Below are 26,405 nucleotides of genomic sequence, written 5' to 3' on the forward strand. Positions count from 1 at the left end.
AGGTTGGATGACATGTAGTGTGAAGGCCGATTAGAAACAATTGGAGTAATTGTTGAATGTGTCTCCAGCCTCCTCCTGTAACTGACTTGATTGGAAAGAGGAGGGATTAGCCTGCAGTGATGCGCCCTGGCTCTCTCCTCCTCCTCTTTCTCCTTCTCTTGTCCTCCCTCCTGTCCTCTTCCTTTTCTCTTCTCTCCACGTTTTCTTTCCTAACCTCTCCTCAACCACATAGAAACAAACTGGTCCCCACACAGCACTGCCCACTGACGAAGAGCAGGAGAGACAGCCCCACCACCTTCTCAGTGGCGACTGCTGAATGTACCCTCTCTTCTCGGAAAGCGGGAGCCGCTCCTCGTCCCTGTCACTGCCACCTGGGTCATTCCTTTGGGGAGGGGCCGAAAGAAAGCCAAGGCAAGACTCCAGCCTTGGAGCCAGGACAGAGCGTGGCTTCTCAGTGCCTGCAGCGGGGCCAGTGTTTGAGCCAGTCGTGCTGGGACAGGACCACGTGGCTGCTGCATCAGCCCAGAGATGTTCTCGGGCCTCCACTAGACTCATGTACCTGCTGGTTCCCTTTAAGTCCCGTGTTCTCCTCCTGCTTCCTGACCTCGCCCATTGCGTGAGGCCCGGGAGACACCGTAAATCCAACATCTGCTGCTCAGGTTGGCTTTTCATCTTCAGAGATGGTAAAGGGGTGATGGGTTCAGTTGCCAGCAGCCGGTGGCGGGGGAACATTATAGTACAGCCATGATCTTCCTGTCTCAGGGTTTATGCAAGAACACACCTAAATGCTTAGACTTGCAGGAGACCATGGGCAGCCACTGGGTCCCAGAGTCACGGCACTGAAAGGACTCATCTGGTCCATGCCTTTCACATAAGAAACCCTTACACACCCAGCTTCCTAGAAAGGTTCCGTTTACTATCTGGTCTGCCTTCCTCCAAGCCCCATGCACCTGCCCGTTTCCCTGGCCCTTCCTGAAGAGGGCAAGCGTGATGATGTTAGAAACCCAACCTCCTCCCTCATCAGGGTTCCCAGATGTGGCGACAATGATCGGAGAGCCCCCGTGATCTCCAATGTGGCTAAGGTTCCCCTTAACTTTCCTATAAAGCTCTTTTGGGGAGCCCGACCCCAACGCCATTTTTCCCCCTGCCTCCTCGTGTTCTAAAGGCACATTCCCCAAACGTTGCATTTCAAGCACAGGCCATGACCCATATGAAATGTTAAGTATTGGGGGTCCCCTGTGGGGAGAAGCACAGAGCCAGTACTGATCCAAGGCAGGTAGACCCATACTGGAGGGCCTGGGGAGACGGCCCGGCAGGGACTCCCCCACCCCGCCACTGCAGTTCGGAGGCTCACCCAGGCCGGACTCACAGGAAGCCCCACTTCCAAACCGAAATGTGCTTGCCCAACCAGCGGCACCGAGAGTTAGTATTTCTCTCACTGTATTTAGGAATTAATTTCTAGAACTTAATCACCACCTCTTTCCCTCTCCCGCACCCCCTTCCCTTCTCCATTCCTCTCCCTTCTAATTTTCCACTTGGCTGGGAATTTCCCAGCAGTGAAAGTTCAGGCTTAGGGGAGGCGGTGGTAGCTGCTTCATTAGAGAGGATAATCTCATTGGAACCACTGACTTGAATAATAACCCCTCCAGGGGCCAGGGCCTTTGTCCCCAGGGCTCTTAGCACCTCCAAACCGGGGCTGGAGGACCAGCCACCGCAGAGAAAGTGGAGAGAGGCGGGAAAGTAAGTGGGGCTTAGCAGGGCCAGACTCCAATTCCAGGGCAGGGGCATCTTCCGGGGGCCTGCTTCCTGCTGGCCACCCTCAGGTCCAGGTTCGGAGGGTGTGGCAGTGGCAGCAGCAACGACAAATGTCTGGAAACTCAGCGCTGGATAGCATGCCTAGCCCTGGAGCATGGAGGAAGCAGGGTCTTCCTCCATGTCCAAGGGGCCCCCACAGTGGAAGTGAAGGAAATACTTTAGGAAAGTACCTGGAGCTCCTTTGAAGGGACCATCGAAGCCAGCCTCCGCCCCCACCCCCCTGCCCCCCAGGGATCATGAATTAACCCCTTGCGCCTTTCCTGGCTCTTGCCTGAGCTAAAGGGAAATCACAGCCTCAGAAGAGCAAGAGCCATTGCCCTGCCAGACCCTCTCAGAACTCGGAAGGAATCCATCCTTCCCTTCCATTTTTCTATCACGTCGAAGGTCAATCGTCTGTGCTTTTGGACATTCGCAGTTTCCATCCTCATGGACCCTGAGGGATGGTAGAAATGTCAAAACATCCCTGACACTGACCTGAAACTTGACTTGCCACAAAGAGAGCCAAGTTCTCAATACTCTTTGACAGCTAGGAAGAAAGCAGAGCTACAGCTCAGACCACTCTTTTCCTCTTTGCTCCCTCCTGCCCTCTGGGGCTCCCGCTCCATCATTAAGAGGAAAACTACGGCAGCCATCCCTGCCTTTTTGTCTTTGATTTGCCCCATGGGCCAGTCTGGGAGGAGATGTGTGCTCCTGGGTCAGCTGCAGTTGGGGGGGGTTGAATGGGGAAGGCAGAGAAGGGATGGGAGAGGAAGACTAGCTTCTATGGAGGGCTCATTATGTACAAGCTGTGCCCTATTCTAAATGATTTGCTTGCATCATCTTTTAACCCCCATGATAACCCTATTAGGTAAGTATTATTTTGCTCCCATTTTAGAGATGAGAAAACTGAGGCAACAGTTAACTAATTTGCCCAAGGTTATTTAGTTAGATGGGAGGTTTAAAACCATAAGCATTATGGAGTTCCTGCTGTGGCTCAGTGAGTTAAGAACCCGGCCAGTATCCATGAGGATTCTGGTTTGATCCCTGACCTTGCTCAGTGGGTTAAGGATCAGGCATTGCCGCAAGCTGCAGGGTAAGTCACAGAGGCAGCTCAGATCCCGAGTTGCTGGGGCTGTGGTGTAGGTTGGCACCTGCAGCTCCAATTTGACCCCTAGCCTGGGAATTTCCATATGCTGCAGGTGCGGCCGTAAAAAGAAAAAAAATAAATAAAAGGAGATTTTACATATGTGTGTGAGTGTGTGTAGATATATATATATATATGTAATTGTAAGTGTTAGGTGGCTTCCCTGGTGAGACCTAAATCTGGGGGGAGAGGACATGAGGTTAGCTGTGGGCTCTCAGGAGCCATGGAAAGATGTCGTCTCATGAACTCCGGAAGCAGCAACCCATGCAGATCAAACTTGCCTTGAGGTCCCCCAGCCAAGTTCCTTTGTACCCCGTGGAGGAGAGAGGGAGTCACCTCTTTTCTATCTGGACTCTATTTGGTAATTCCAGGTGATGTTTGGTCTGAAAGCAGCTTCCTTTTCCCCCTCTTCATAATTTAATCAAAGACATTTTTCAGATCTACTGATTGCTCTTGGAAACAGGAACTTCAAAGTTGGGGAGTCGGTGAATAATTGAAGCCCGTACCAGCTCTCTGGGTCTGCTGTTAATGGGAGTAATAGCACTATTAATAGCGATGTCAGTGCAGACACCCTGGGAAAGTCCATAACATTAGCTTAATGGCTGGAGGTAATGAAGTCCTCGCAGAGGAGCTAGCCTGGTAAATTAACTCCCCAGACTTTTAGGCAGATGCCCTTGTTGCCATGGGTCTGCTAGAGCAGCCCGGGGGTGCCTGGGAGACGACCATACTCATATCTGACCTTTCACTCTTGGGATGAGATTCCTAAAAGGGTCCCGGAGAATCCACAAGTCTCAGTAATACTCAGAGTGCTTCCAGTGGCAGCCACACAGCGATTAGCCTAGAGAAGAAGATTAAGAGGACATTTTAAAATTGCCCTAAGCACATAAGGAGACATCAGGATGGCAGGAAAGTGGGTTTAGGCTAGGAGCTTCTGGGAGGTAGAGTACAGTGGGTGAGAATGACGGCTCCAGAGTTCATCTGTGTTCAAATACAGACTCTCTCTAATGAGCGAGTGACCTTGAGTAAGTCACTGAATGCCTCTGCAGTTTCCTGATCTGTAAGGTGGGGTTTACAGTGGCACCTACCTCTTGGCATCGTTGAGAGACTTCCGCGGCGTAAACGGTTAAGCCCCCATCACAGTGCCTAATAGAGCTCAGTGACTCGCAGCTGTGATGATCTTTTTCAGAACTGTGTTTTATTTCTGCGTTGCACATCCAGCTTACTCCAAGGTCATCCTTCTTGTCTGAATCTCCCCTTTCTTCCTTTTTTTTTTTTTTTTTGGCTTCCATGGCACATGGAAATTTCCAGGCTAGGGGGCAAATCCAAGCTGCAGCTGCCAGCATACACCGCAGCCACAGCAACACCGGATCCAAGACACTTCTTTGACACAGTGTACCACAAGCTGTGGTGTACCATAGCTCCACTGGATCCTTAACGGCTGAGAGAGGCCGGGAATCGAACGTGCATCCTTGAGAATACTAGTCGGGTTCTTAACCTGCGGAGCTACGGCGGGAATTCCTCCCCTTTCTTCCTTCAGTCCATGCCCTCAGTGAGGTTTCTCAGCGAACTTCTCCTCCAGACCCTCCACTATTAGGTCATCCTTCCTACAAAGAGGCCAAGGTGCCTTTCTTCCCCGAGGCTGGGAAGAGAGGCCCCCACAGCTTTCCTCTGTGCCCAAGAGTCACCCTAAGAGCAGCTCAGGATTCACAGGTGCCTCTCTCCCCTCCTCTTTTATCCCACCCCTCACCCAGCTGCTTCTGGAGGCAGAAGTTCCCTCCCAGCACCTGCCCCTGCCCGCAGAGTCCACCTCCCTGGCTGTTCCACTCCCTACTCCTTGCCTGGCGCTCCCTCCTGCCTGCAGCAGCCTCTGACATCCTCCTTCCTCTGTGGAGTCTCTTCCCTGTAACCAGAAGAGATCAGTGCTCAGGACTGACTTCCCTGCAGTCCCATCTCATCTCAGTGTGTCACTCTGAGGACCCCGGCAGAACCAGCAGCCTAGACATTCCAAGTTATAGGCACTCGGCAAAGTTCCATGTTCACAAGGCTCATCCTTGGGTTGAATACTGTTTCTTGAAGGTTGGACACCTCCCAGCACTAAGCTCCCACTGGAAGGCGGGGCTGGCCCCGGCCCCAGAGAAGAGCTTAAGTGCCTGTCCCTGCGTGTGACGCATCCACGTGGGTGACTACCATGACTCTTCTGTGCATCTTTCACAAGCCCCCATCCTGTAAGATCGCAGGTCACCTGGATGTGATCTGCCTGTGACACGGGACACTTTTGAACAGCACAGAACACTGAGGACTAATGGCAAAGCTTTTAGAGCAGTAACCCTGGGCCACGGGGCTGGGATTGGATCCAGAGCAGCCTGGCTCCAGAGCAAGCTCTGAACCACCACTACACCCTGCAACCGTGATTCCTCCCTCCCTCCTCTCTCCCTCCTCTCCCTCCTCTCGTTCCTGCATTTACCTTGTGTCTGCTGGGCAGGAGGTCTGTAAGGGATTCCAAACTAAGTCATGTAGTTTCTTCTTTTGAGAAGCTCACACTAGACAGGAGATGGCTGCACTTAGCCTAATGCTGGTGCTATAGAAGTTCTAGATGGTGGGAAATGCCACCGTGCTCGTAGCTTTGCCTGGGGTGGGAGTGGGTTTCTCGGGGAGGGGCACCGCAGCAGATGCATCAGAGTAGGAGCCCGCCTAGAAGGGTGGTGGAAGTTGGATGGTGGTGATGTGGCCAGCGGGCTGTCCAGACCCAAGAACTGGCATGTGCAAAGTCGAGGAAATCTGAAAGAGTAGCCGTGTGGAAAGAACAGTCTAGGTTACTACGGGGAGAGTGGCTGAGGAGGAGTGGGGAGGGGAAAAAGACAGGACTTTCAACTCTTTCTGAAAGAGGGGGCCCTGGGGGCACTTTAGGATGACTCTGAGTTTTGCACTGGTGACAAGGACAAGTGATTAGAATGACCATCTTCTTCTGATTCGGACGTGATGAGGGAGGACCAGGCTGGAAGAAGGAAACTAAAAGCTTAGTCCTGGCCATGCTGAGTTCGGACACATCCTAGGAGCTGCTGGCAATGCCTGACCCCCTGGTGCGGGGGCCCTCATTGGACTGGTGGCCTTCTCCTGAGTCCCTCGTCGGTCTGTCTGTCCTTCCCAGGTGCACCCGGAAGGAGCGCTGTGAACGGTCCAAGGAGCCCCGCCGGTTTGCCTCCGAGATGAAGCAGTGCGTCCGGCTGACCGTCCATCCAAGCAACATCTCCGTTTCTCAGTACAATGTCTTGGTAAGGCGGTGGGACGGGATCCTGGGACCTGGGCAGAGCTCTGTCCCCTCCAAAAAGGGCCACAGCCCAACACCCCTCAAAGCCGCTCTGGTCCAAAGCAGGGCAGGGGTGTTGAAGAAGGTGTCCCTGGAGAAGGAGGAGGGGAACCTGCGCATGCATATTGGGGAAGAGGCTCTATGCATCATGGATAGAAAGACAGGGAAAACTGAGACACCAAAAACCACCGGAAGAGTGACCAGGGGAGGGTGAACCCTGTCCTTGTCTGTGAGATGGAGGCGCTGTCCGCGCAGAGGCGGGAAAGGGAGACGGCTTCGGTGTTCTTGCCGGGCACATGGTAGTTGGCGTTGCCATTTTCCAAAGTGGGGGATGGACCCACCAGTTCCCTAAGCACTCCATTTCCTGGGGCCAAATCCATTCAGATTCTCGTCTCTTTCGTCTCTGTCTCCTAACGTCCCACCACCCTCTCCATCTGCTCCCGTGATGAACTGGGTCTCTCTTTTGTGTCCGTATGGCCTCATGCTTCTCTCTCTTCTCCTTCTCGCTGCTCTCTCTTGCTCTCCCTCGTTCCTCCTCTCTTGCATACCCTCCTTTTTCCCCATTTCACTCTCCTGCTCCTTCGCCCACTGCCGGGCTGTTCACAGCTGGTCCTGGAGACATACAATGTCCCGGAGCTGTCAGCGGGCGTCAACTGCACCTTTGAGGACCTGTCAGAGATGGATGGGCTGGTGGTAGGCAATCAGATCCAGTGCTACTCCCCAGCAGCCAAGGAGGTGCCCCGGATCATCACGGAGAACGGTGAGCAGTCCCCGGAGGCAGAGCTGGGTGGCGAGGCCTTCCTCCTGCTGCCTAGATGATGAGAACTCAGGACAGACACGGGGCGGCGGTGGGGGGTGGGGAAGGGGAGTCGAGAGAGCACACAGAGGGTCGGGTCGCGTCGCGGTCGGAGGAGGGGGTGTGTGTTGGTGGGTCCCTCCACCGCCTTTGAAATTGAAACCAGGTGAGCATCCAGGAGTCCGCCTCGCCCTAGGTGAGGACAGCAGCTGCAGAGAGGGTGGGAGAGGGAAAGGCCAGCGCAGCATCAGAGCATGCCGGTCAAGGTCAGAGATCATGCTGGAGCGTGGGAGGGCTGGCCGGAAGGGGCGCGGGAGGAGGGGAGGCTGGTCAGGAGCAAGGATGGGGTGCGGGGGTCATCTGGCTCTTTAACCCCTGCCTGCACTGCTGGTCTCTGACCCTGGATCACAGCCCTCCACCCCTGCCCCCCCGCCTCCCCAGGGCTGCCCGTTTGTGGCCAGCTCACTGGAAAGGATGGGCTGGACAGAGGCCCAGCGCTGGGGAGGGACAAGCCTCCTAGGCAGCCTGATTTCATGTCGGCCCTCCCATTCGGGCTTGTCACATTTGTTCCGAGCTGATTGATTAATGAGGCTCTTGGGGAAGGCACAGAACAGGGGGCCTGGGGTCAGGGCTGTGAATTAAACATGGGCTCCAGCTCCTCCCTGGCGCCAGCTGAGGATTCCAGGGACGCCCGCCCGAACAGAGCCCCAAGCCCACTGGAGGAGGGGGTGTCAGCACAGGATCTCTCCTTACAGAGATGGGGAATGAGTTGGTGTGTGCACACACACGTGTGTGCAGAACCTCTTGTGTAGTTTGTGGCAGCATCACCAAAAGTCTACGTGTTTCTCCTGCTAGCGAATCAATGTGTTTGGAATTCTATGTGGCCAGCATGGACATCCTGCATGTTGCCACACTTCTGAATACCTGTCAGTGTGTGTGTGTGTGTGTGTGGACATGAGAGGACCTGGTGAGCATATGAGAGGTGGGTGCCAGGTATATGGTACAGAAGGAGCAATAGGCCCGAACCTCTGCAGCTGTTCTGTTCTTGAGGTTGTCCTGGGCTTGGGCCAGCTGAATCACCCCCTTTAGAACTGAGAGAACCCCTTGGGGAGTGGGCTCCCCTCTGTAGCACATTTCTTTCGGTGGAACCCCAACATGGGGCCATGGCGGCCCCCATGACCTCATGGCTGGCTCTGCCCACAGGGGACCACCACGTCGTCCAGCTGCAGCTCAAGTCCAAGGAGACAGGCATGACCTTTGCCAGCACCAGTTTCGTCTTCTACAACTGCAGCGTCCATAATTCGTAAGTGCCCCCCAGCCTCATTCAGCTCCCTGTTCCTGGGGTCAAAGTTCATCCCAAGATAGAAGACCCCACACCTGTTCCTAAGGAGTTACCATCTAGAGACTCTGCCCAGAAGGAGACGGGCGCCCTCCTCTGGCACCGACAGGGTTAATGGGAAGAGGCCAGAATGAGCAGAGTGAGAACCCGTGGGGTGGGGTGCTCCGAGTCCCTCGGCCATACATCTTCTCTGGCATAAATCTGTCTCACCTGATTCACTTTCCACCATCTGTTGAGGAGGGGGTGCTTATCACCTGAAGAGCAGAGCAGCCAGCCCCCCAGGCGAGAGGAGGGATCTGGGGGGCGGGGCGGGAGATGGTCCACAGAGTCATCTGAACACTCGGTTCTGCTGGAGGCTGGGTCAGGACTCAGCCTGGCGAGGGGCAGAGGCAGGCTTCAGCCTGGGGGGCTCTGGCTCCAGCTCTGGCGCTGTTTGAAGCTTCTACTTCCAAGGGAAGGTGTGGAGGATGGAGGCAGACCAGCTAGGGAACATAGCCATTCTGTGCCCCTGTGTCCTCTGTGAATGAGGAAATAGCAGTCCGCCTCCTGGGGCTGTTGCCCAAATATTTAACAGCTGCCATGCCATGGCAAGGGCACGGTCCGTTGGCTGGGACATCGCTGGTTGCTGCCCCTGGTCATCAGCCCTGCTCAGCCCACAGGAGGCTCCGAGGGCCAGACGAGCCACACCAAGAATAGCAGTTAGAGCCACGTCTGGCCCACAGTTTAGTCACTGTACTATTTCTGTTATTATATTATTATTTCCTCTCTGAAATGATGGACTTGGAGCACAGTGAGAAGGCACAAACCTTTCGTTCACCACAGAAACCTTTCTCCCACCACCCTTAGGTGTGAAAGCCCAATATACAGAATAGATAGAAGTGGGAGATGCTTGAGGGATAAGGGGACCTGGAACCCCTCACATGCCACACAGTCTCCAAAGATGCTCCACGGAACCCCCAGCGTTCCACAGAGCACAGTTTGAAAACCATAGCTCTCAAAGAGCTTTGCTTGTTTTAATATAATGCTTTGTTTTCCTGTCCGTATAGGACAAGTTAGTGAACAAAACCAAAGATATTTGGGGCTCCAGGCCAGTGGGCTCTGTCTGGTTATGACAGCTGGGAGTCCAGAGCCAGCCGGTCCTCCCAGCCAAATTGCTTCAACTTTGGAATTCTTCTCCTGCTTCTTCCCACAGAGCTTCCCATGGCTTTACCACTTGATGGCCCAATCCCTCGCCCGCCTTCTGCCCCCTAGGAAAGTAGAGCAGGTAGATGAAACCACGCTCAACGTTTCCGTTCAGTCCATAAAATGATTTTAGGCATCTTTGGTGCAAGACAGGATGTTACTCATTAGACAGAGAGGATCAGAAATGAATAAGATGCAGGGAGTTCCCGTCGTGGCGCGGTGGTTAACGAATCCGACTAGGAATCATGAGGTTGCGGGTTCGATCCCTGCCCTTGCTCAGTGGGTTAACGATCCGGCTTTGCTGTGAGCTGTGGTGTAGGTTGCAGACGCGGCTCGGATCCCATGTTGCTGTGGCTCTGGCGTAGGCTGGCAGCTACAGCTCCGATTAGACCCCTAGCCTGGGAACCTCCATATGCCACAGGAGCAGCCCAAGAAATGGCAAAAAGACAAAAAAAAAAGAAAAAAAGAAAAAAGAAAAGAAATACTCAATTCCTACTCTCCAAGAATCATGGCCTAGTGGACTAGTGGATGAACAGGACGGTAAACAAGTAAACTGTAATGCAACCATACTGTCCCAGAGATGTAAACAAGGGGTTTGGGGGAATAAAGGCCCCAAGGAGACCAACTCTCCACTGGCCAAAAAAGGTAGAGGAAAGTGAACTCCAGGTGGAAGGACAGCATGTGGGGAGAAGGGCCTGTTCTTGGCCGAAGCACCAGACACACATGGGAACAGTGCACCTGGCCGCCGTGGAGGGCTTAGCCTGCATGGCAAGGCGTGTGGGTTTGACCTTTTGGAAGAAGGGACCCATGCTGAGTTTTAAGCAAGAAGAAGCTTTTATAAAGTTGCCTGTGCTTCCTGGGAATATTGAGGGGAGGTTGGGTTGCCAACTCTACAAGAGCCCATCACACTGTGGGAGCAGCCTTCCTCTGCCAGGGTGGGTCCCAGTCAGCCAAGACCCTGGAGTCAATGTGAATTAAAAGTCAGTTTCACTGTTTTCCCTGACTGCTGTGGGGTCTCTGGATGAGTTGCTCTGTCCTGGACCTCATTGTTTCCCCGATGAGGGCGCCCAAAAGAGGGCGCCATCCTGTAAACTTGGAGGGTGTTTGATGAGAATTTGGAGGATGGGGCTGTCAACTTCCTGGGTGAAGGGGTGGAGGCCAGAGACTCCTGGCTTCCTGAGGACTTGGAGAGGAAAGAGGTGGATTTTTATAAGATCTGCTCCTCCTACTAAGAACATGTTTTGCTAGGCCCTAGAGTCAGGCTTTCTGCTTTGGATTCATGCAGGTTCTATGAAGTGTGTCTCTTCCTCCTCTGTGCCCAGGTGCCTGTCTTGCGTGGAGAGCCCATACCGCTGCCACTGGTGTAAATATCGGCACGTCTGCACCCACGATCCCAAGACTTGCTCCTTCCAGGAAGGCCGGGTAAAGCTGCCTGAGGTAGGTCCCACAGTGGGTGCTGTTTGCTGTGAGCATGGGACCCACGGGTAGGCCTTCTTCCCTTTAGAGAGACAGCAAGGGCACATCCCACAGGACTACGCCCTCCTCACCACGCTGACTCTGAGGGCACCATTTCGAGAAAGCACTAAACAAGCGGAACTCTGCTCTCTGGGTCAGTCCTGGGGGCTCAGTTACAGACAAAGATGCATTCCAGATCATTCCAGCCTGGAGGACCCTCCACACACTAGGTGAGTTCTAGAACAGTTCCAGAGAAATTAGGGGTGTGTGTGTGTGCACGCACGCGTCCTGGAAATAATCAAAAGCACACAATAGACTGTGTAGCGACTCCTCAGCTGTCCCTCAGAACACCATCCACAGAGCAGAACTGAGATCAAAGAGATCAAGTTGAGTGACAGGGAGAGAAGTTTAAGAATAAAAATATGGAGTTCCTGTGGTGGCTCAGGGATAATGAACCTGGCTAGTATCCATGAGGACGGAGGTTCGATCCCTGATCTTGCTCAGTGGGTTAAGGATCCGGTGTTGCCATGAGCTGTGGTGTAGCTCTCAGATGCCACGTGGATCCAGCTTTGCTGTGGCTGTGGTGTGGGCCAGCAGCTACAGCTCTGATTCAGCCCCTCACCTGGGAACCTCCATATGCTGCAGGTGCAGTCCTAAAAGAAAAAAAAAAAAAAAAAGAATGAGTGGATGGTCGCTCACTCACCTGCCAGAGCAGTGGTTCTTAAAAATGTGGTCCCCAGACCAGCACTAGCAGCATGACATGGGAACCTGTTAGAGATCCAGGGTCTCCCGCTGGTCCAGCCAGATGAGAGCCTCAGAGTGAAGGCAGCACTGTGTGATTTTGCGGGGAGTCAGGCTCCACGGCTAAGATGCTGTTTCTATTCCCTCCTCATCTTTAGTCTGATCTTTGAAAACTCTTCAACGCGGTAATAGAAATACCCTATGGCTATGTTGTTTCCTCTCTGAGAGTCTAAGTTGGTGGGCAAAGACCCCGTGGATAATGGGTATAAAAACACTTTGGAAAGGTCTGTTGTTCAAACAGTGTGGTGCTTGTGGGACTCTAAACATTGGGCCAATGAGCAATGGGCAACAGAGTGGTTGCTTTATATAGGGAGGTGCTATACGTATGGTGCTGGGGGGACCCCACCGCATGTGGGGACAGGGCCCTCTCTCAGCCAGCAGTGGACTTAGGCTCCGACGTCTCCCTACCCCCGAGTCTCGGGGTACCTTCTGGCTCCCTTCACGCACCCACACAGGCACCGTGACCATGTGGCAAACCCATCGCCCTGAGAGCAAGGAACTGCCCAGGTGTGGGCGTATAAGGAGTGCGTGGGGGAAGGAGAGACGTGGTGGGAACAGAGAGGCCCATCACGGTGCATGCGCCCCAGCCCCCTAGACTCCCACCCCACTGAAAACGCTGACTTAGGCCAGTCCCACAGTGGCAGGAGGGAAGCGGTCCTGCCTCTGGAAGGGAGGGGTGACGGACACCCCGCACCAGCACCTGCTGTGTGGGGCTCTCCTCACCCAGGAAAAATGCCTGAATTGTGCCCAGTGTCGAGGAAGCCCGAGCCTCCGAGCCCATTTTTCCAGGCTCTGGTGTCTGAGCAGGGATTCTTCAGGCAGAGAGTGAGCAGCACAATTCATCATGGAGGGAAAGGCAAGGGATGCTGAGGTTGTCGGGGGAGAGAACGAGCCGATTGCACAGAGGGACAAATAGAGCAAACAAGACCAGAAAAGCAGAACTTCGAAAAGCTCCTTCAAGGTAAGGAACAATTGGGGGCCTTTGAAATCCACCAGGCAGCTCAGTTGTCTCTGCTTGCATTTTATGCTTGGGCCTCTCCACACATGAACCCCCCCTGTCCATTACACAGTCCGGAGAGCTGGAGAGAGCCTGCAAACTTCTTCTCCGCTTCCATCAAGTAACCTGCAGGCTTCAGACCAGAACAAAAAGAGGCTGTGGGAGTTCCCGCTGTGGCCCAGTGGGTTAAGAATCCAGCTGCCAGAGTTCCCATTGTGGCTCAGTGGTAACAAACCTAACTAGTCTCCATGAAGACATGGGGTCGATCCCTGGCCTTGCTCAGTGGGTTAAGGATCCGGCATTGCTGTGAGCTGGGGTGTAGGTCGCAGACATGGCTTAGGTCCCCCGTTGCTGAGGCCATGGCATAAGCTGGGAGCTGCAGCTCCATTTTGACCTGGGAACTTCCATATGCCGGGGTGCAGCCCTAAGAAAAGAAAGAAAAAAAAATAGAATACAACTGCCACAGCTGTTTGCTACAGAGGGAGGCTCGGGTTCGACCCCTGGCCCAGCATAGTGGGTTAAAGGATCTGGTGTTGCCACAGCTGTGGCTCAGATTCAATCCCTGGCCCAGGAACTTCCATACGTAGGTAGTGTGGCAAATACGTACATACATACATAAATGTAAGTCAGTACGTAAGTAAGAAGAAGAGGCCGTAGAAGTCTCCAGAGACGGCCCTTCTCCTTTTCCGACGGGGTCTGCCACAGCTGGAAATGGCTGCTGTGAATTCAGAATGTGGAAAAGCGACCCAGACCTTCAGAGGGAAAGTGAAAAAAAGAGGTTCCCTCATGACTTTAAGTCGGAATATGAATCTAATTTCTATGTGTCAATTCTCTGCTTTTCGTTAAGACAATAAGAAGCTAAAAGCTAATAGGCCAGACGGGTCTGACAGCCAAGGGGCACACTTTGGCAGGAAGCCCCTGATGGAAGACTGTACGGCCTCCTCAATCCTGGGCCCTTGTCGTGGGGGTGTGGGATCAGGAGCAGAAGTAGGGCTGGTTGGCCCCCCAAACCAGGGGCTGAGAGCCGGGGAACCCCCTCTTCTTCTGTCATCCGGAAACCTCCAAGTCATTTGATGGGAGCAGAGACAGAGAGGTTTGCAGGCTCTCTCTGACTTTCAGGGCTGCTGCATCTGGCAGGGATTTCATGTGGGGAGAGACCCAAGAATAAAGTGGAAACAGAGACAATTGAGGTATCTGGTGGATTTTAAAGTCCCCTAATCATTTAATTACCTTGAAGGAGCTTTTCAAATTTCTGCTTTTTCTTTCTTATTTGCTCCTTTTTTCCCAAGTTTTTTTTTTTTTTTTTCTTTTAAATACACAAAAGGAGCTGGGATCTGCTGCTCAGAAAAAGGAAAAAAAAAAACCTAGAAAAGAATAAAGCAAGAGCCCACTGCATTTCCCAGGGCAGTTCAGGGGTCTTCATGAAAGTATCATGTCTTCAAGCAGCCATCTGTACCTGGTGGTGGCAAAAGTCTCTGGGGACTTACGGGACCTCAGAGGATTTGGTGTCAGGGTCCTCGGAAGAGGGAGAAGCCTGGAGGAATGTGACATATGGAAAAGGACTAACCCACCTTTGTGGCCCCAGCTCTTTCCATTTTATGTGAGCTGTTTTATGATGAGCCTGGCAAACCATCACAGGGGCAGGCTCCCAGCTAACTCGGAATCCCCGTGCCTCCCTCGTCACATCCCTGAATGGAGCTCACTGTGCCTTTTCTTTTCTTGGGTGCTCTTCCATGCAAAGAGAAGGAAGTTTTGAAGCTGTGCTTTGGGTCCTAGCTTGGAGGTTGCAGCTCAGTAATGGACCATTTTGAACATGACGCAGAGGAGGGGCCAGAGTTGACCTCCTCACGGTGGTTGTTGTAGCAGCATCTTCCTGGAGACGGTGCCAAGGGAGAAAATATTTATTTAAATATTTTGTGGACTACTGGCCAATTGCAGCCGTTTTTAGGCCCGTGGAAGGGGGTCATTAAAGTCAGAGCTTTAAAAAAAGCCCAGGCTGCTAGTGGCAATATGATGGGTTTTTTTCATGTAGCTTTGTTTTCTATACTTTTGTTTCCGGAAAGGGCTGGTAGCAGGAATAAGGGCTGATAAGGAGAGATGGTTTTAGGGAGTTCCCATTGTGGCACAGTGATTAACGAATCCGACTAGGAACCTTGAGGTTGTGGGTTCGGTTCCTGGCCTTGCTCACTGGGTTAAGGATCGTGAGTTGTCATGTAGGTTGCAGACGCAGCTCAGATCCCGAGGTGCTGTGGCTATGGTGTAGGCTGGCGGCTACAGCTCCGATTCGACCCCTAGCCTGGGAACCTCCATATGCCATGGGAGCAGCCCAAGAAAATGCAAAAAACCAAAAAAAAAAAAAAGGGGAAAGATGGTTTTATAGACGCCCCCAGCCACAAGCATCCTTCTCCAGGCCAGGGGAAAAGCTCATTCATAGCAAGACCCTCTGAAGCATTGCTGTGGCTCACCTCTCATCCTGTTACCCACTTCCCCAGCATTTCCCACACGCGAGGCATTATGGAAGGTTTAAAAGTGCATGAGAGATCTGTAACTGTATTTAGAGTTGTGTGAAATGGGACCCTTGGTCCATATGACCTCTGAAGTTCTGTGACTGTCAGTGGAAATAATCCGGAAAGCACCAAAGAGAAATCCACACTCAAGAAGTGGCTGAGTGTCCAAGGGTGGCCTAGGTCCCCCAGTTCAGCCCAACAGGGGGGTTCACATACAGCCTCAGGCTGGCAGCTGCCCTGGACTTCCAGGCTCAGACCCATCCTGGGAACGAAAGGCCCAGTGACTCTTCTGGAAGAATTTCATTTGCTTTCAACCTTTGAGTGTAGGGATGTGGACAGGGGCCTTTTGTTAGCCAAGAAGGGGGCTGCCAGGTGGCCCCTCAACACCCCAGCAGCATCCTGTATCCCTAGAAAAGCTTTCATCCATCCGTCTTCCAGTTTCAACACTGGCTTTGTTGACTGTCACCAGGCATGTTGAATTACCTTTTTTTTTTTTTTTCTGAACAAAGAGTGCATTCAGGTGAAGTTATTGGTCTGGAACAGAGAACTGGTCGATCATTGTTGTTATGATATTAATGGCAAGTATTCTCGCATAACTACAATTATTAGAAATAGAACGCCCAATAACATATGTCAGTTATAGTCACTATATTCCAGTTACAGGGAATGATTTTGTTTCAGCTAATGAAGGCATTGTGATACCAACCCTGGGTCTTTAGATCAGCTGCCAGACCCTGGGTACCAAAGAGAAGAGGGAGAGGAAGGCGAGGGAAAGCTAAAGTGGGACCGCAGAGTCTTCCTGCTCCATCCTGCCCTCCCAGCATCAGTGGGGACTCCTTGATTCCCACTGGGATGGCCTTTCCCGAGGGCAGCCCTGAACATGGCCGTGCCCTCATCTCCACCAAGTAGGAGGGGCCGCTGGTCTCCCCATGGCTCTGGAACCCCCACCACCCGCTCCTCTGCTGGGTGGCCTGAGCCCCCCATCAAACCCACACACTTAATAGCAATGATTCTTGGGGAACAGAGGTGAACTTCCGTGGTAAAGCAAATCCACCAGCAAGAATTTATCCTCGATGGTCTATTTCACTGGGACTTCTCATCTAAACTGAAAAGCATCTACTATCTACCCACCCCAACCTCCCAATCCATCCCTCTCCCTCCCCAGGAGTTTGGGGTTAGTAGTTGCAAACTGTTACATTTAGAAAGGATGAACAGCAAGGTGCTACTGTGTAGAGCAGGGAACTCAGCCCAGCTGCTGGGATAGACCTTGGTGGAAAAGAATATTACAACGAGTGTATGTGTATGTGTAACTCCGACACTTTGCTCTTCAGCAGAAATTGGCACCCCACATTGTAAATTGACTATACTTTAATTTTTTTAATTTTAATAAGAATAAACTGAGACACAAAATGAGCTGCTGCTGAAGCTCCATCCTTGAGGCTTTAGCCTGGATGGGCTTTGCCAGGAAGGTGAGGCACATCTGGCCCGCCATGGACAGGCTCAGCTTCCTGCAGAAGGTCCCTTTCTTCTTGAAGTTCAACCCGAGCGTCCACTTCAGAGAACAGTTGTAGGATCAGAAGAGGCCAAAGCAGTTCTATTTGATTTCCCAAGACCTACTTGAAAGGTTCTCCCCAGATCCCTTCCCACCTCGGTACCCCTGAGAGGAATCCGTAGCCAGGATGGGTATTAGAAATCTGCTGATCCCAAGGTCAGTCCTACCCCGGGACTGAAAAGCTGGCAAGGCAGGGAAGGTCCAGGCCCTGGGCAGCGGCTGAAATAAGCCCCACACCCAGAGACAGGGCAGGCCAAGGGTATTTCCCCACAGTGGGACTTGAAGGAGATCAGGCCAGCCCACCTTAGCCATTCAACTCTCCTTCTTCCGGAAGAGCCATTCCTGGGACCCAACCCCAGGGAGCAAAAGCATCCTTGCCATGCCCTTCACCCTCCTGGGAGCAAACAAAGGCAAACCCAGCTGAAGAACGTGCTTCCACCATGCGCCACCCCCACTGCAGGCATTCCATCACTGGGCTGCCATTCCTCCACCCACCTGCGCTCTCCAGCAACCTCCTCTGCCCCTCCCCCGCTGAAGGTTATGGGTATTTCCTCTTTGTATTATTACTTCGCGCTCTCCATAAACCAGCCCCTCGTAGATCACGCTAATGGCATTATAAACTTGGGGAACAGCAAGGAAAATATATGGTGCATTGCATTTTTGGATTGGGCACTATGGGTCTGAGAAGGGGAGTATAAATAAATTTAGGGGGTGGGCTGGGACTGGGGCTGACTTGTCTTTGGAATTGATGGGGGCTGAGGTGACATGGGGGGAGGGGTGACCGGCAAATTACTTATTCCTTAGCTGCCCCTCTGCTGCCCCCCACCCAGCTCCCCACCAGAGCTTCACCTCCCCCAGCCCCCCAGTCTAACAACAGAGAGAATTAGAGCCCTCATCTTGTAAACACACCAGGGGCTGTAAATCCACAGCCTACCACCCCCTCCTCAGGCTGCACCAGCCCTGAAGGTAGCTTTTCCTCTCCCAGCGGGGCAGCATTCTTTATGTCCTTGTTCAATTATTTAAATATGCAATGAAACCTCTGTATAAAGCAGCCACTGACACGCTGGACATGGTAGATGGAGAGGCATCTTTCTTGCTCCCATATGGGGGGCTTGGCATTCATGTTCCCCCTGTAAGCTCAGAGATGGCTGAGCGGTGCCATCTCTACTTCTGCGGGCATTTCAGTGGAAACCAAAATATGCACAGGGCTAGATGGTGGATCTGGAGCCCACTGGAGCTCCTTCCTGAAAGCCAAGATGTTAAAGATCTTCTCACACCTCAGGCCACCCCTTTCCCCACCCTCAGTCCTTTCTCACTGCTGCAGAGCCATGGGCAAAACAGCCTCCGAGGGGATCTGGTTCTTATGCGTCCATTTGTCTCCAAACAGTCTGGTCAAATGCAGGTGTTTTCCACCCTCCAAGAGCTGGCCCTTTCACATGATTGTTCAGAGAAATATCTTCCTCGAAAAGAGAAAGATAGTATGTTTTTGAGGAATTCTGTAAGCGGGCTAGATCATCATCTGGGGACCAAAGTCCGGAAGACAATGGTGACAGGGTCTTGCCCATCATCCTGGTGGGGACTGAGTGAGGGGGCTGATGTCCTTAATTCTTTCTCATGGATGGGGGGTGATCCTATGTGTTGTGTCATGAAACAAGATAGCAGAAGGCCAAACGTGTGTAAGGTGATGGAGGTGGTGGGATGTGACTGGGTTCAATCCTCGTCCCCCTCGTGTCAAGCTCATTGTGTTAGCTAGAACAAGTGGCACACACTGCTCATCAGAGCTGTACCCACCTGTATGGCTCGACCAGGTTGCAATATGCCAGTTATTCAAATATTAAAATGCTTTCCTCCTGGTAGGTAAATGGCCCTTCCAGGAGACCAGCCTCCCCCACAAAGTCCCCCACCCCAGCCCACCCCCAGCACGTAGTAGTTGGCACTTGGCACACCATGCTTTGAGCTAGTTGAGCAGGCATTTGCTACTCCCGTTTTAGAGACAGGGAAACCGAGCTTCTGAAAGATTATGTAAGGAGATGTCCCAGGGCATCGACTGGGTTCATAATAGAACCGGGGCCAGAAAATTCACTGAATCCAAACCAGCCTTTTCATTTCATGGATGAGGAGGGTCTGGGGACTTGCCATGTGGTTGGGTGGCAGAGGTCCCGTCTCAGAGCACAGGGAACCTTCCAGGAAAGGAGATTGGTGAAAAGTGGACAGAACTAGGACCTCCCTACCTGTCACCCTTGTGTTTGGAGCACTCAGAGCTGTGGAAATTGTCAGCCTCTGAGACCTAGAAGGGTGGATAAGCTGGATGGTGGGAGGTGATGTGTGTTTATGGAAAAGCTCACAGAGATGGCAGCAGGGGAGATGGAGCCTTGGGAGAAGAGGTAGGAAAAGGGAGTAATCAAGGGACCAGATGCAGCCTGAGCTGAGGGGGAAGTGATGCCAGCGAGATGCTACCGGAATCTGGGTTGTTGTTCACAGAGCCAAATGAACTTCTCGAACACACAGGCAACAAGCAAGCAAAGACTTTATTACAGGAAAGTGAACAGCTCCCAGGACAGCTGGGAGGCGGAAGAAGAGTCCCCCCTTCTGTTGTCCTATAGGGGGTTTTATCCCTTAAAGACAGGGGTAGGGGGTACCAACATGGGGTCCAGAAATTGCGGTTTTCTCCCATTGCCCAGTTGGCTACATCAGTCCTTGTCCAATAGGGGGTTTAGGGGTGGCAGTGTCCCGTAAGTCTCATGGTTTCTTTGCCCTTCTCTTCCCGTAGACAGAGTCACCATTGCTCTCATTGCTTTTCTATCAGATGAGGAGTGGGTTAGAGATGAATGTCCATCTGGGTGTAGGTACCCTCCCTGCAAGAAACAGGGCTGGTGGGGATGTTACTCCCTGGAGCCCTTAAGCCACACGTGTTAATCAATAGCCATATCAAAAAACGCAGCGAAGCCCACGCTCCTGCACCGCCTGCCTCAGTTATTCTGCCTTGAAAGGGTGAGGAGGGAGCAAACTAGTTGAGTGTGTGCTCCCTCCACGCCTGGCACATGATACATGGTAGTTTGTGGGCTCCTTGCCGATGACCCTGTGGAGGACGAGCTTTTAATCATCTCATTTCTAGTGAAGCCGAGCAATGTTTAGAGCCCGTTCAAGACGGAAATTAGCAGGTGAAGATGGACTTATACTTACGGGGTTCCTAAACCAGTTTAGAGAGGGCCGCCGTGAGGGCCACGGCCAAAGTGCTGGGAAACGGCGTCAGCCACGAGTCACAGAGAAATGAGGACACTGCTCTGAAATTCCCCACGAGCATCCCACTCACAGGTGCTTTCGTACCTGGGATCTCAGCATGAGGCCAGGCAGGGTCTAGGGAGCTGGGATGGAAGGCGGAGGCAGCCCACGGTGGCAGTGGGCCCTTCGTGCCCTGTTGCCGAGGGGAAAATTGCCATTTCACATTTCAATTAGGAGGGACACTGGAGTCAATCAGCAGCCTCACCAGAGGAAAATGGGCCCGGCCCAGCCGTGGGCCTCTGCAATTATTATTAATGAACTTAGTCTCAGAGCCACCAACCTTTTTATATGTAAACTAGGCCTTTATGGGGCCACTGGCAATCAGGATTCATTAGAGAACTCACTGGTAACAAGCCTCAGTGGGAATCTTACAGGGGAAGAGGGGCTCCGCTTCCAGATTCCCAGCCAGACCGGGCCAGCCCCCAGGCAAGGCTCCAGCCCACCACGGGAGGTGGTCCTGCTCCTCTCTGGGAGACCCTTCTGACCCACCATCCCATCCTGTCTGTAGAAACTCACCTCCTTCATTAAGGGCAGGAAAGATGGTGGGTTGGCATCTGAGTTCTCCAGCTGATAGCACATCTGGTGGCACCGACCCATTAGTTTTCTCCTCCCAGCCTTGCCTTCTCCTTTGCCAAGGAGAAGGGATCCTTAGATTGGTTCAGAGGACTCTCAGATTCACACCCTCCCAGGGAACCATTCAGGAGCTGCCATATTTTCCTGTAGGACTTGGAGATAAGAGATTCCAGCTCTTGCGTTCTTTCTTTAAACACAGCCCTAGCCCCAGCTCCCCGCTGCAGATGTGGATGTAGGCAGGGTCAGGCTTGGGCTTGACTGAGGAGAAGGAGAGCTGCCAGGGCCTCGGGTGGAGGGAGGAGTGGAGCGCGGACTGGCCTGGCCCCTCCGGCTCACCGCCGTGCACTTGACCTTGATCTTCTCTCCTGCGTCTCCAGCCTCACGTGCCTCCCACTCCGGCCCGAGCTTCATCTTCTCCACCAAATCGCTCTTGTCTTCTTTGTGACCCATGCCCCCATCTTGCCCGGGCAGGGGGCTGAGATGGCAGCAAAGGCAAGGGCACAGGATGGAGCGCTAAGACTCTCTCCATGCGGGACCTCAAGGTCCCTGGAGACCCATGGGCTCTGGAGCCTCCAGGCCACAGGCAGGGTCCAGGCTGTGGCCTCTGTCCCTTCTCCCCTCCTCCTGCTCCTCTTTGTTTTATTTATTTGTTTATTTGTTTGTTTTAAACTGTGACCAAAGACATGTCTCTTACCATCTTTGCCAATTTATGTGTAAGCTTAGTGGCATTACCTACCTGCGTGTTGTTGTACAACCATCCCCACCATCCACCTCCAGAGCTCAATTTGTCTTGCCCAACTGCAACTCTGTACCTATTAAACACTAACTCCCCCAGAAATCAGCCTTCTACCTTCTGTCTCGATGAAGTTGTCAACCCCAGGTACCTCATGTGGGTGGAATTGTGTAGTGTTTGTCCTCCAGTGACTGGCTTATTTCACATGTGTTTATTTCAGTCCATTATTTTCAGGATTCATCTGTGATGTATCGTGTGTTAGAATCCCCTCCTTTTTAAAGGCTGGATCATATTCCATTGTCTGCAGAGATCATGTTTTGCGTATCCATCCGTGATGGTACCTCGGTTGCCTCCGCCTTTTGGCTGTTGCGAGGGATGCTGCCATGAGCGTGGGCATCAAGGATCTCCTCGAGACCCTGCTTTCAGTTCCTTTGGATGCAGCCCCATAAGTGGGATTGCTGGGTCTGCTGCTCCTCGTCTAGCTGCTCTTCAGGGTAAAGGAGTAGGCAGCCCAGAAGAGAAAAGGGGATTCATTTAGTGGGTCTCGAGTGGTCCCTTAAAACAAGGCTATGGGATAATCAGGAAGAGCAGAAGTGAGACCACACACATCATGGAATCAGCCCTAGTTAGAACCGAATGCCTCCTTATGAAACTGTACACCTCGGACTGGGACTCGAATCCACCTGCTGGGACTCAAACCCGGGCAGGACTCAGAATGGGACCTGAACCCACGGGCTGGGATGCAAACCTGGCCAAAACCCAGACTGGAACTTGAACCCACTGTCTTTTTTTATTCAAATCACACACCTGGTCCCAGTCTGGCTGAAATTCAGGTTCTTTATGTCTCAGCATGGAAAGGATTCAGCGAGAGGCAAAGTGCTAGGTAAGAAGTAGATTTCTTGAGAGACAGACAAAGTGTGCGCCGTCTCAGAAGGCGAGAGTGGCCCTGGGAGAAACACACTCCACTCTCAGTCGGGTGAACGTCCAGAGGCTGCAGGATAGGGAGTGGTGGGTTTTCATGGGCTGGGCAATTTCACAGGCTAATGAGTAGGAGGATTATTCCAACTATTTCAGGGAAGGGGTGGGGGTTTCCAAGAATTGGGCCACCACCCATTGCTGGGCGTTTGATGCTCCTCCTGGTGCCTGTGGGCGTGTCATTCGGCCGAGGTGTCCCAGTGAGCGTCTAGTGAAGCTCAGGGTCCACGGGAAGTTAATCATCCGCCATCTCGGACCTAGTTGGTTCCAACCAGTGTTTGTCGTATCCTCCAGGGCTGTGTCATTCTTTAAGGGCTGTGCCCTGCTCTCTTCCCTCCTGTCTCATTTTGATCCCACCCAATTGATGGATAAAAAGTTGCGTCTCAAAGTGGGGATGTGTGTGTGAGGTGCTTGATTCCTATCTGGCAGCTCTCAGTGACAGACGGGCTCATGCTTGTTTTCTGACCCAGGAGGGACAGCTGCCAGGTGCCTGGTTTTCTGGGGCCCCTCCCACCTGCCCTTCCCTCTGCTTCCTTTCTGCTTTACTTTGCTGGGTTAGTAGGCTGGGGCTGGGGGGCCCAAGAGTCAGCAGTGAGCCCTTAAGGCAGCATCTTCACAAAGAATGTATAATCCATGCTTCGGACAGCCACCCTGCCCAGCAGCCATCTGTCTCTGTCGCCATGCCCCGAACAGTGCCACAGAGGGAGGAACCCAGAGGAGGTACATGCCTGACCCAGACCCTCACTCCTGCCCAGGCCAAGGTCGCTTCCTCCTAACTCCGGAGAAGCTAGCAGCTACCCCACCTCCCACCTCTCAGCTGGGCAGAGTACCATGCTCCTCATTTGACCTCATTCTCCTGCCACTCCTCCCGGGACGGAGCTGATTGTCCCAAAACATCCCAGTTATTCATTTCCTCCATCCCCAAATGTGCTTGGGGCCCCTTGGCTGGGGGAGGAACCCATCAGGAGGGGCTCCGTGTGGATCTGCTCTGAGAGGCATTTTCTTAGAGTCAGATTATCCCCAGAGCTCAGTCAGAAGATCCTGGCTATAAAAAGTCTCTGGGGCTCATTCCAGAACATTCCCAAGGGACAGATCAGCCCACCTGTGGAAGGTCCTCCCCCTGCCTTCCTGCGATGGTCCAGACTCACATTCCAGAGCCTTGGCCCAGGGCTTTGCATCCCTGCAGAGCTGCTTGCATGGGCCCCCCCACCCCCACCCCCACCCCCAGCCTCCATCTCAGCTCTTGACAGCCAAGAACCGAAGCAAAGGGGTTGTCAGTGCAAAGTGGGACCTGGGCCACCCAGCCAGTGGGGTCAGTCTTCCGGGGTTGGAGGGAGGGGTGCTGAGAGGGGACCGCCAGGAGTCTGGACCACGGGGATCTCCTGGTCCATAGGGAAGCCGAAGACGGCAGGGATCGACCTCCACAAAGAGTGGCCTCAAGGTGGCAATGCCGGGACCCAGGATTCCTCGGTCCCCCTCCTCCCCCACGACGGCGGGGTGGGCAGCCGTGCCTGAGGCTGCGCGTGGTGAGCCGCTGGGAGGGTGGAGCCGGTGAACATCCGGGTGACATCTGGGGCTCCTGCACCTTCGGCTTCCTGCTCCCCAGCCTGAGCCTCGCTGTCTGTCCCCAGGACTGCCCCCAGCTGCTGCGAGTGGACAAGATCCTGGTGCCCGTGGAGGTGATCAAGCCCATCACCCTGAAGGCCAAGAACCTCCCGCAGCCGCAGTCGGGGCAGCGTGGGTACGAGTGCGTCCTCCGCATCCAGGGCAGCGAGCAGAGGGTGCCAGCCCTGCGCTTCAACAGCTCCCGCGTGCAGTGCCAGAACAGCTCTGTGAGTGCCACCCCGCATCCCCCAGGGCTCTCCCTGCTCCAGTAGCTCTGCTCCCTGCCAGCCCCTTCCCCCGGCCCAGCTCACCAGCCAGCTCAGCCCACCAAGGGTCTGCCCGTTGTGTGGCATTGTCATGGTGACCCAGCAGGGGCCGTGATGCGAGCCGTGGGGCCACCGAGCACTGTCGTGAGCAGATATATTTGCAAGGTGTGCCCACCCACCTTCCCCAGAGCAGCTCTGCAAGCCCCGGGCCTTGCCTTCCCACCAGGGCTGACTCCAGGGCCTCACCTGAGACCTCAAAGGCCCACCGTGGCCTGCACACCCACACAAAGGCTGTTTCCCAGCACACACAGCTTCTGAGACAAACCAGCACCTGCGAACAGGAGGGAGGTAGCCAGGGGTGAACTGCGTAGATCCACACAAACCCTGCTCAGGACTTAGAAATCTGCACGGTCCATGCTGGACCAATGATGGGTCAGTGGCCTCCTGCTGCCAGGGGCCTTCGCCTGACCCCTAACTGTGCACCACCAAGTGCCTGCCCCCCTGCTGGCCTTCCCAGCTCTGCTCTCCCCCATTCTCCCTTTCTGGGCGCCTTCTGCACACCCAGATGCTCAGGGACAAACATGAGTCTTACAGACTTGTAACACTTTCAAGCCGTACATTCTTCTTCGTGGTACAGAAGAGAAACTGGAGGCCCGGAAGCAAGGGCGGATCTTGGTTTGTGGGGCTGAGAGTTACACAACCAGGGGACCTTCTTTAAGAATGAAGCACATCTGGAGTCCTGTCGTGGCTAAGTGGTAATGAACCTGACTAGTATCCATGACGACGTGGGTTTGATCCTTGGCCCTGCTCAGTGGGTTAAGGATCCAGCGTTGCTGTGAGCTGTGGTGTAGGTCGCAGACATGGCTTGGATCCCACATTGCCGTGACTATGGTGTAGGCTGGCAGCTGTAGCTCTGATTCGACCCCTAGCCTGGGAACCTCCATATGCCATGGGTGCTGCCCTAAAAAGACAAAAATAAAAAAAAAGAATAAAGTACATCAGTGCAAATGAGATATGCAGGAGGCAGGCCTTAGGAGAGGCTGTGCAGGTGAGTGCAGAGTGCCCTGAAACTGACCCCGAGGCTCCACTCGCTTTGGGGTAACCCACTCTTACTCAGAGGGTGAGTGATGTGCTCAAGGTCACGCAGGCAGGGCCAGGCCTGGATCTGGGGCTGCCTGCCATTCATCCCTGTCATTGCTCATGGGTAACTTATAGGCAGTGACCATGTTGGGGGCCATGATGTGGGACCAGGAGGGTCCCGGATAAAGCTTGTCCTCGGAGCACCCCACTCTTCCTGCAGGAAGCAGTCTAGGGGTAATTGGAGCTCAGAGAGGCTCATACACCAGTCCAGGGCTGCTCAGCATTACAGGAACTGAACTGGGGCTGAACCTCCCAACCTCTGAAACCCCAGATGTGTCCCCACTTCTCCCAAGTACACGTCTTCCTCCTCCCCGGACAGCCAGGCTGTGGTGCAGATTCTGGAGCTCCCCAGGTTAAAACTGCAAGCAAAAGGGCTATTCAACACCTCCTGCTTCCTGGGAAATCCTGAGGCCATGCAGACCAGCCCGGGGTCTGGCTCAAATGATTCTCCCCCAGATAAGTCAGTCTCATGAGGAGAGTGAGGCAAAGCAGCAAACTTGTAGGGATTTGGGGCCTTGGAGAAAACAGCCTCGTTTCCTCAGAGAAGCTGCCCCAGGTTTCCAGGCCCCAGAGGTATCAGGGGGGAGGACCCAGTCTGTGGCCTCTGGGTTCCTCCAGCAGCGGGATGCGGATGTCGCAAGACTGGGCCTCAGGGGTGCTGGGCTTCGGCTGACTGTTGAATAGAGGGAGACACTTCTGGTGACAGCGGGGCAGGAGGGGGCCAGGTCTCTTCTGCGGCACCCCCTCGGGGTACCTGGTGCTGGCACCCTGGTCGGTACCTGTGGAACAAGGAAAGGTGCTGCTGCCCCCCAGCATGGGCCTGACTGTGAGGCCCTGGGGCGAAGGCCCAGCTTCTCCCAACCTAGGGGACCTCGCAGTTTTTCGTGGTGCCCAGTTTACAAAGGTGCAAAACAAAATGGGGAGACCAATGGGGGAGGTACCTTTTCCCCTTCTTCT

At 53.6% G+C, this 26,405-nt stretch overlaps 1 protein-coding gene across 5 annotated transcripts in view; it reads left to right on the forward strand.

The window, feature by feature from the left end:
- The window catches only part of PLXNA4 (plexin A4), a 502,572-nt gene that overhangs the window by 389,006 nt on the left and 87,161 nt on the right, over positions 1-26,405 (forward strand). For all 5 annotated transcript variants that reach the window (XM_021078941.1, XM_021078938.1, XM_021078940.1 and 2 more), the window contains 5 exons: positions 6,087-6,210; positions 6,852-7,005; positions 8,245-8,344; positions 10,885-10,999; positions 24,069-24,269. In XM_021078941.1, coding sequence (XP_020934600.1) covers positions 6,087-6,210; positions 6,852-7,005; positions 8,245-8,344; positions 10,885-10,999; positions 24,069-24,269 — 694 coding nt within the window. The remainder of the gene's footprint in view (positions 1-6,086; positions 6,211-6,851; positions 7,006-8,244; positions 8,345-10,884; positions 11,000-24,068; positions 24,270-26,405) is intronic.

This window comes from Sus scrofa, chromosome 18 (assembly GCF_000003025.6).
Source record: "Sus scrofa isolate TJ Tabasco breed Duroc chromosome 18, Sscrofa11.1, whole genome shotgun sequence".
Taxonomy (NCBI): domain Eukaryota; kingdom Metazoa; phylum Chordata; class Mammalia; order Artiodactyla; family Suidae; genus Sus; species Sus scrofa.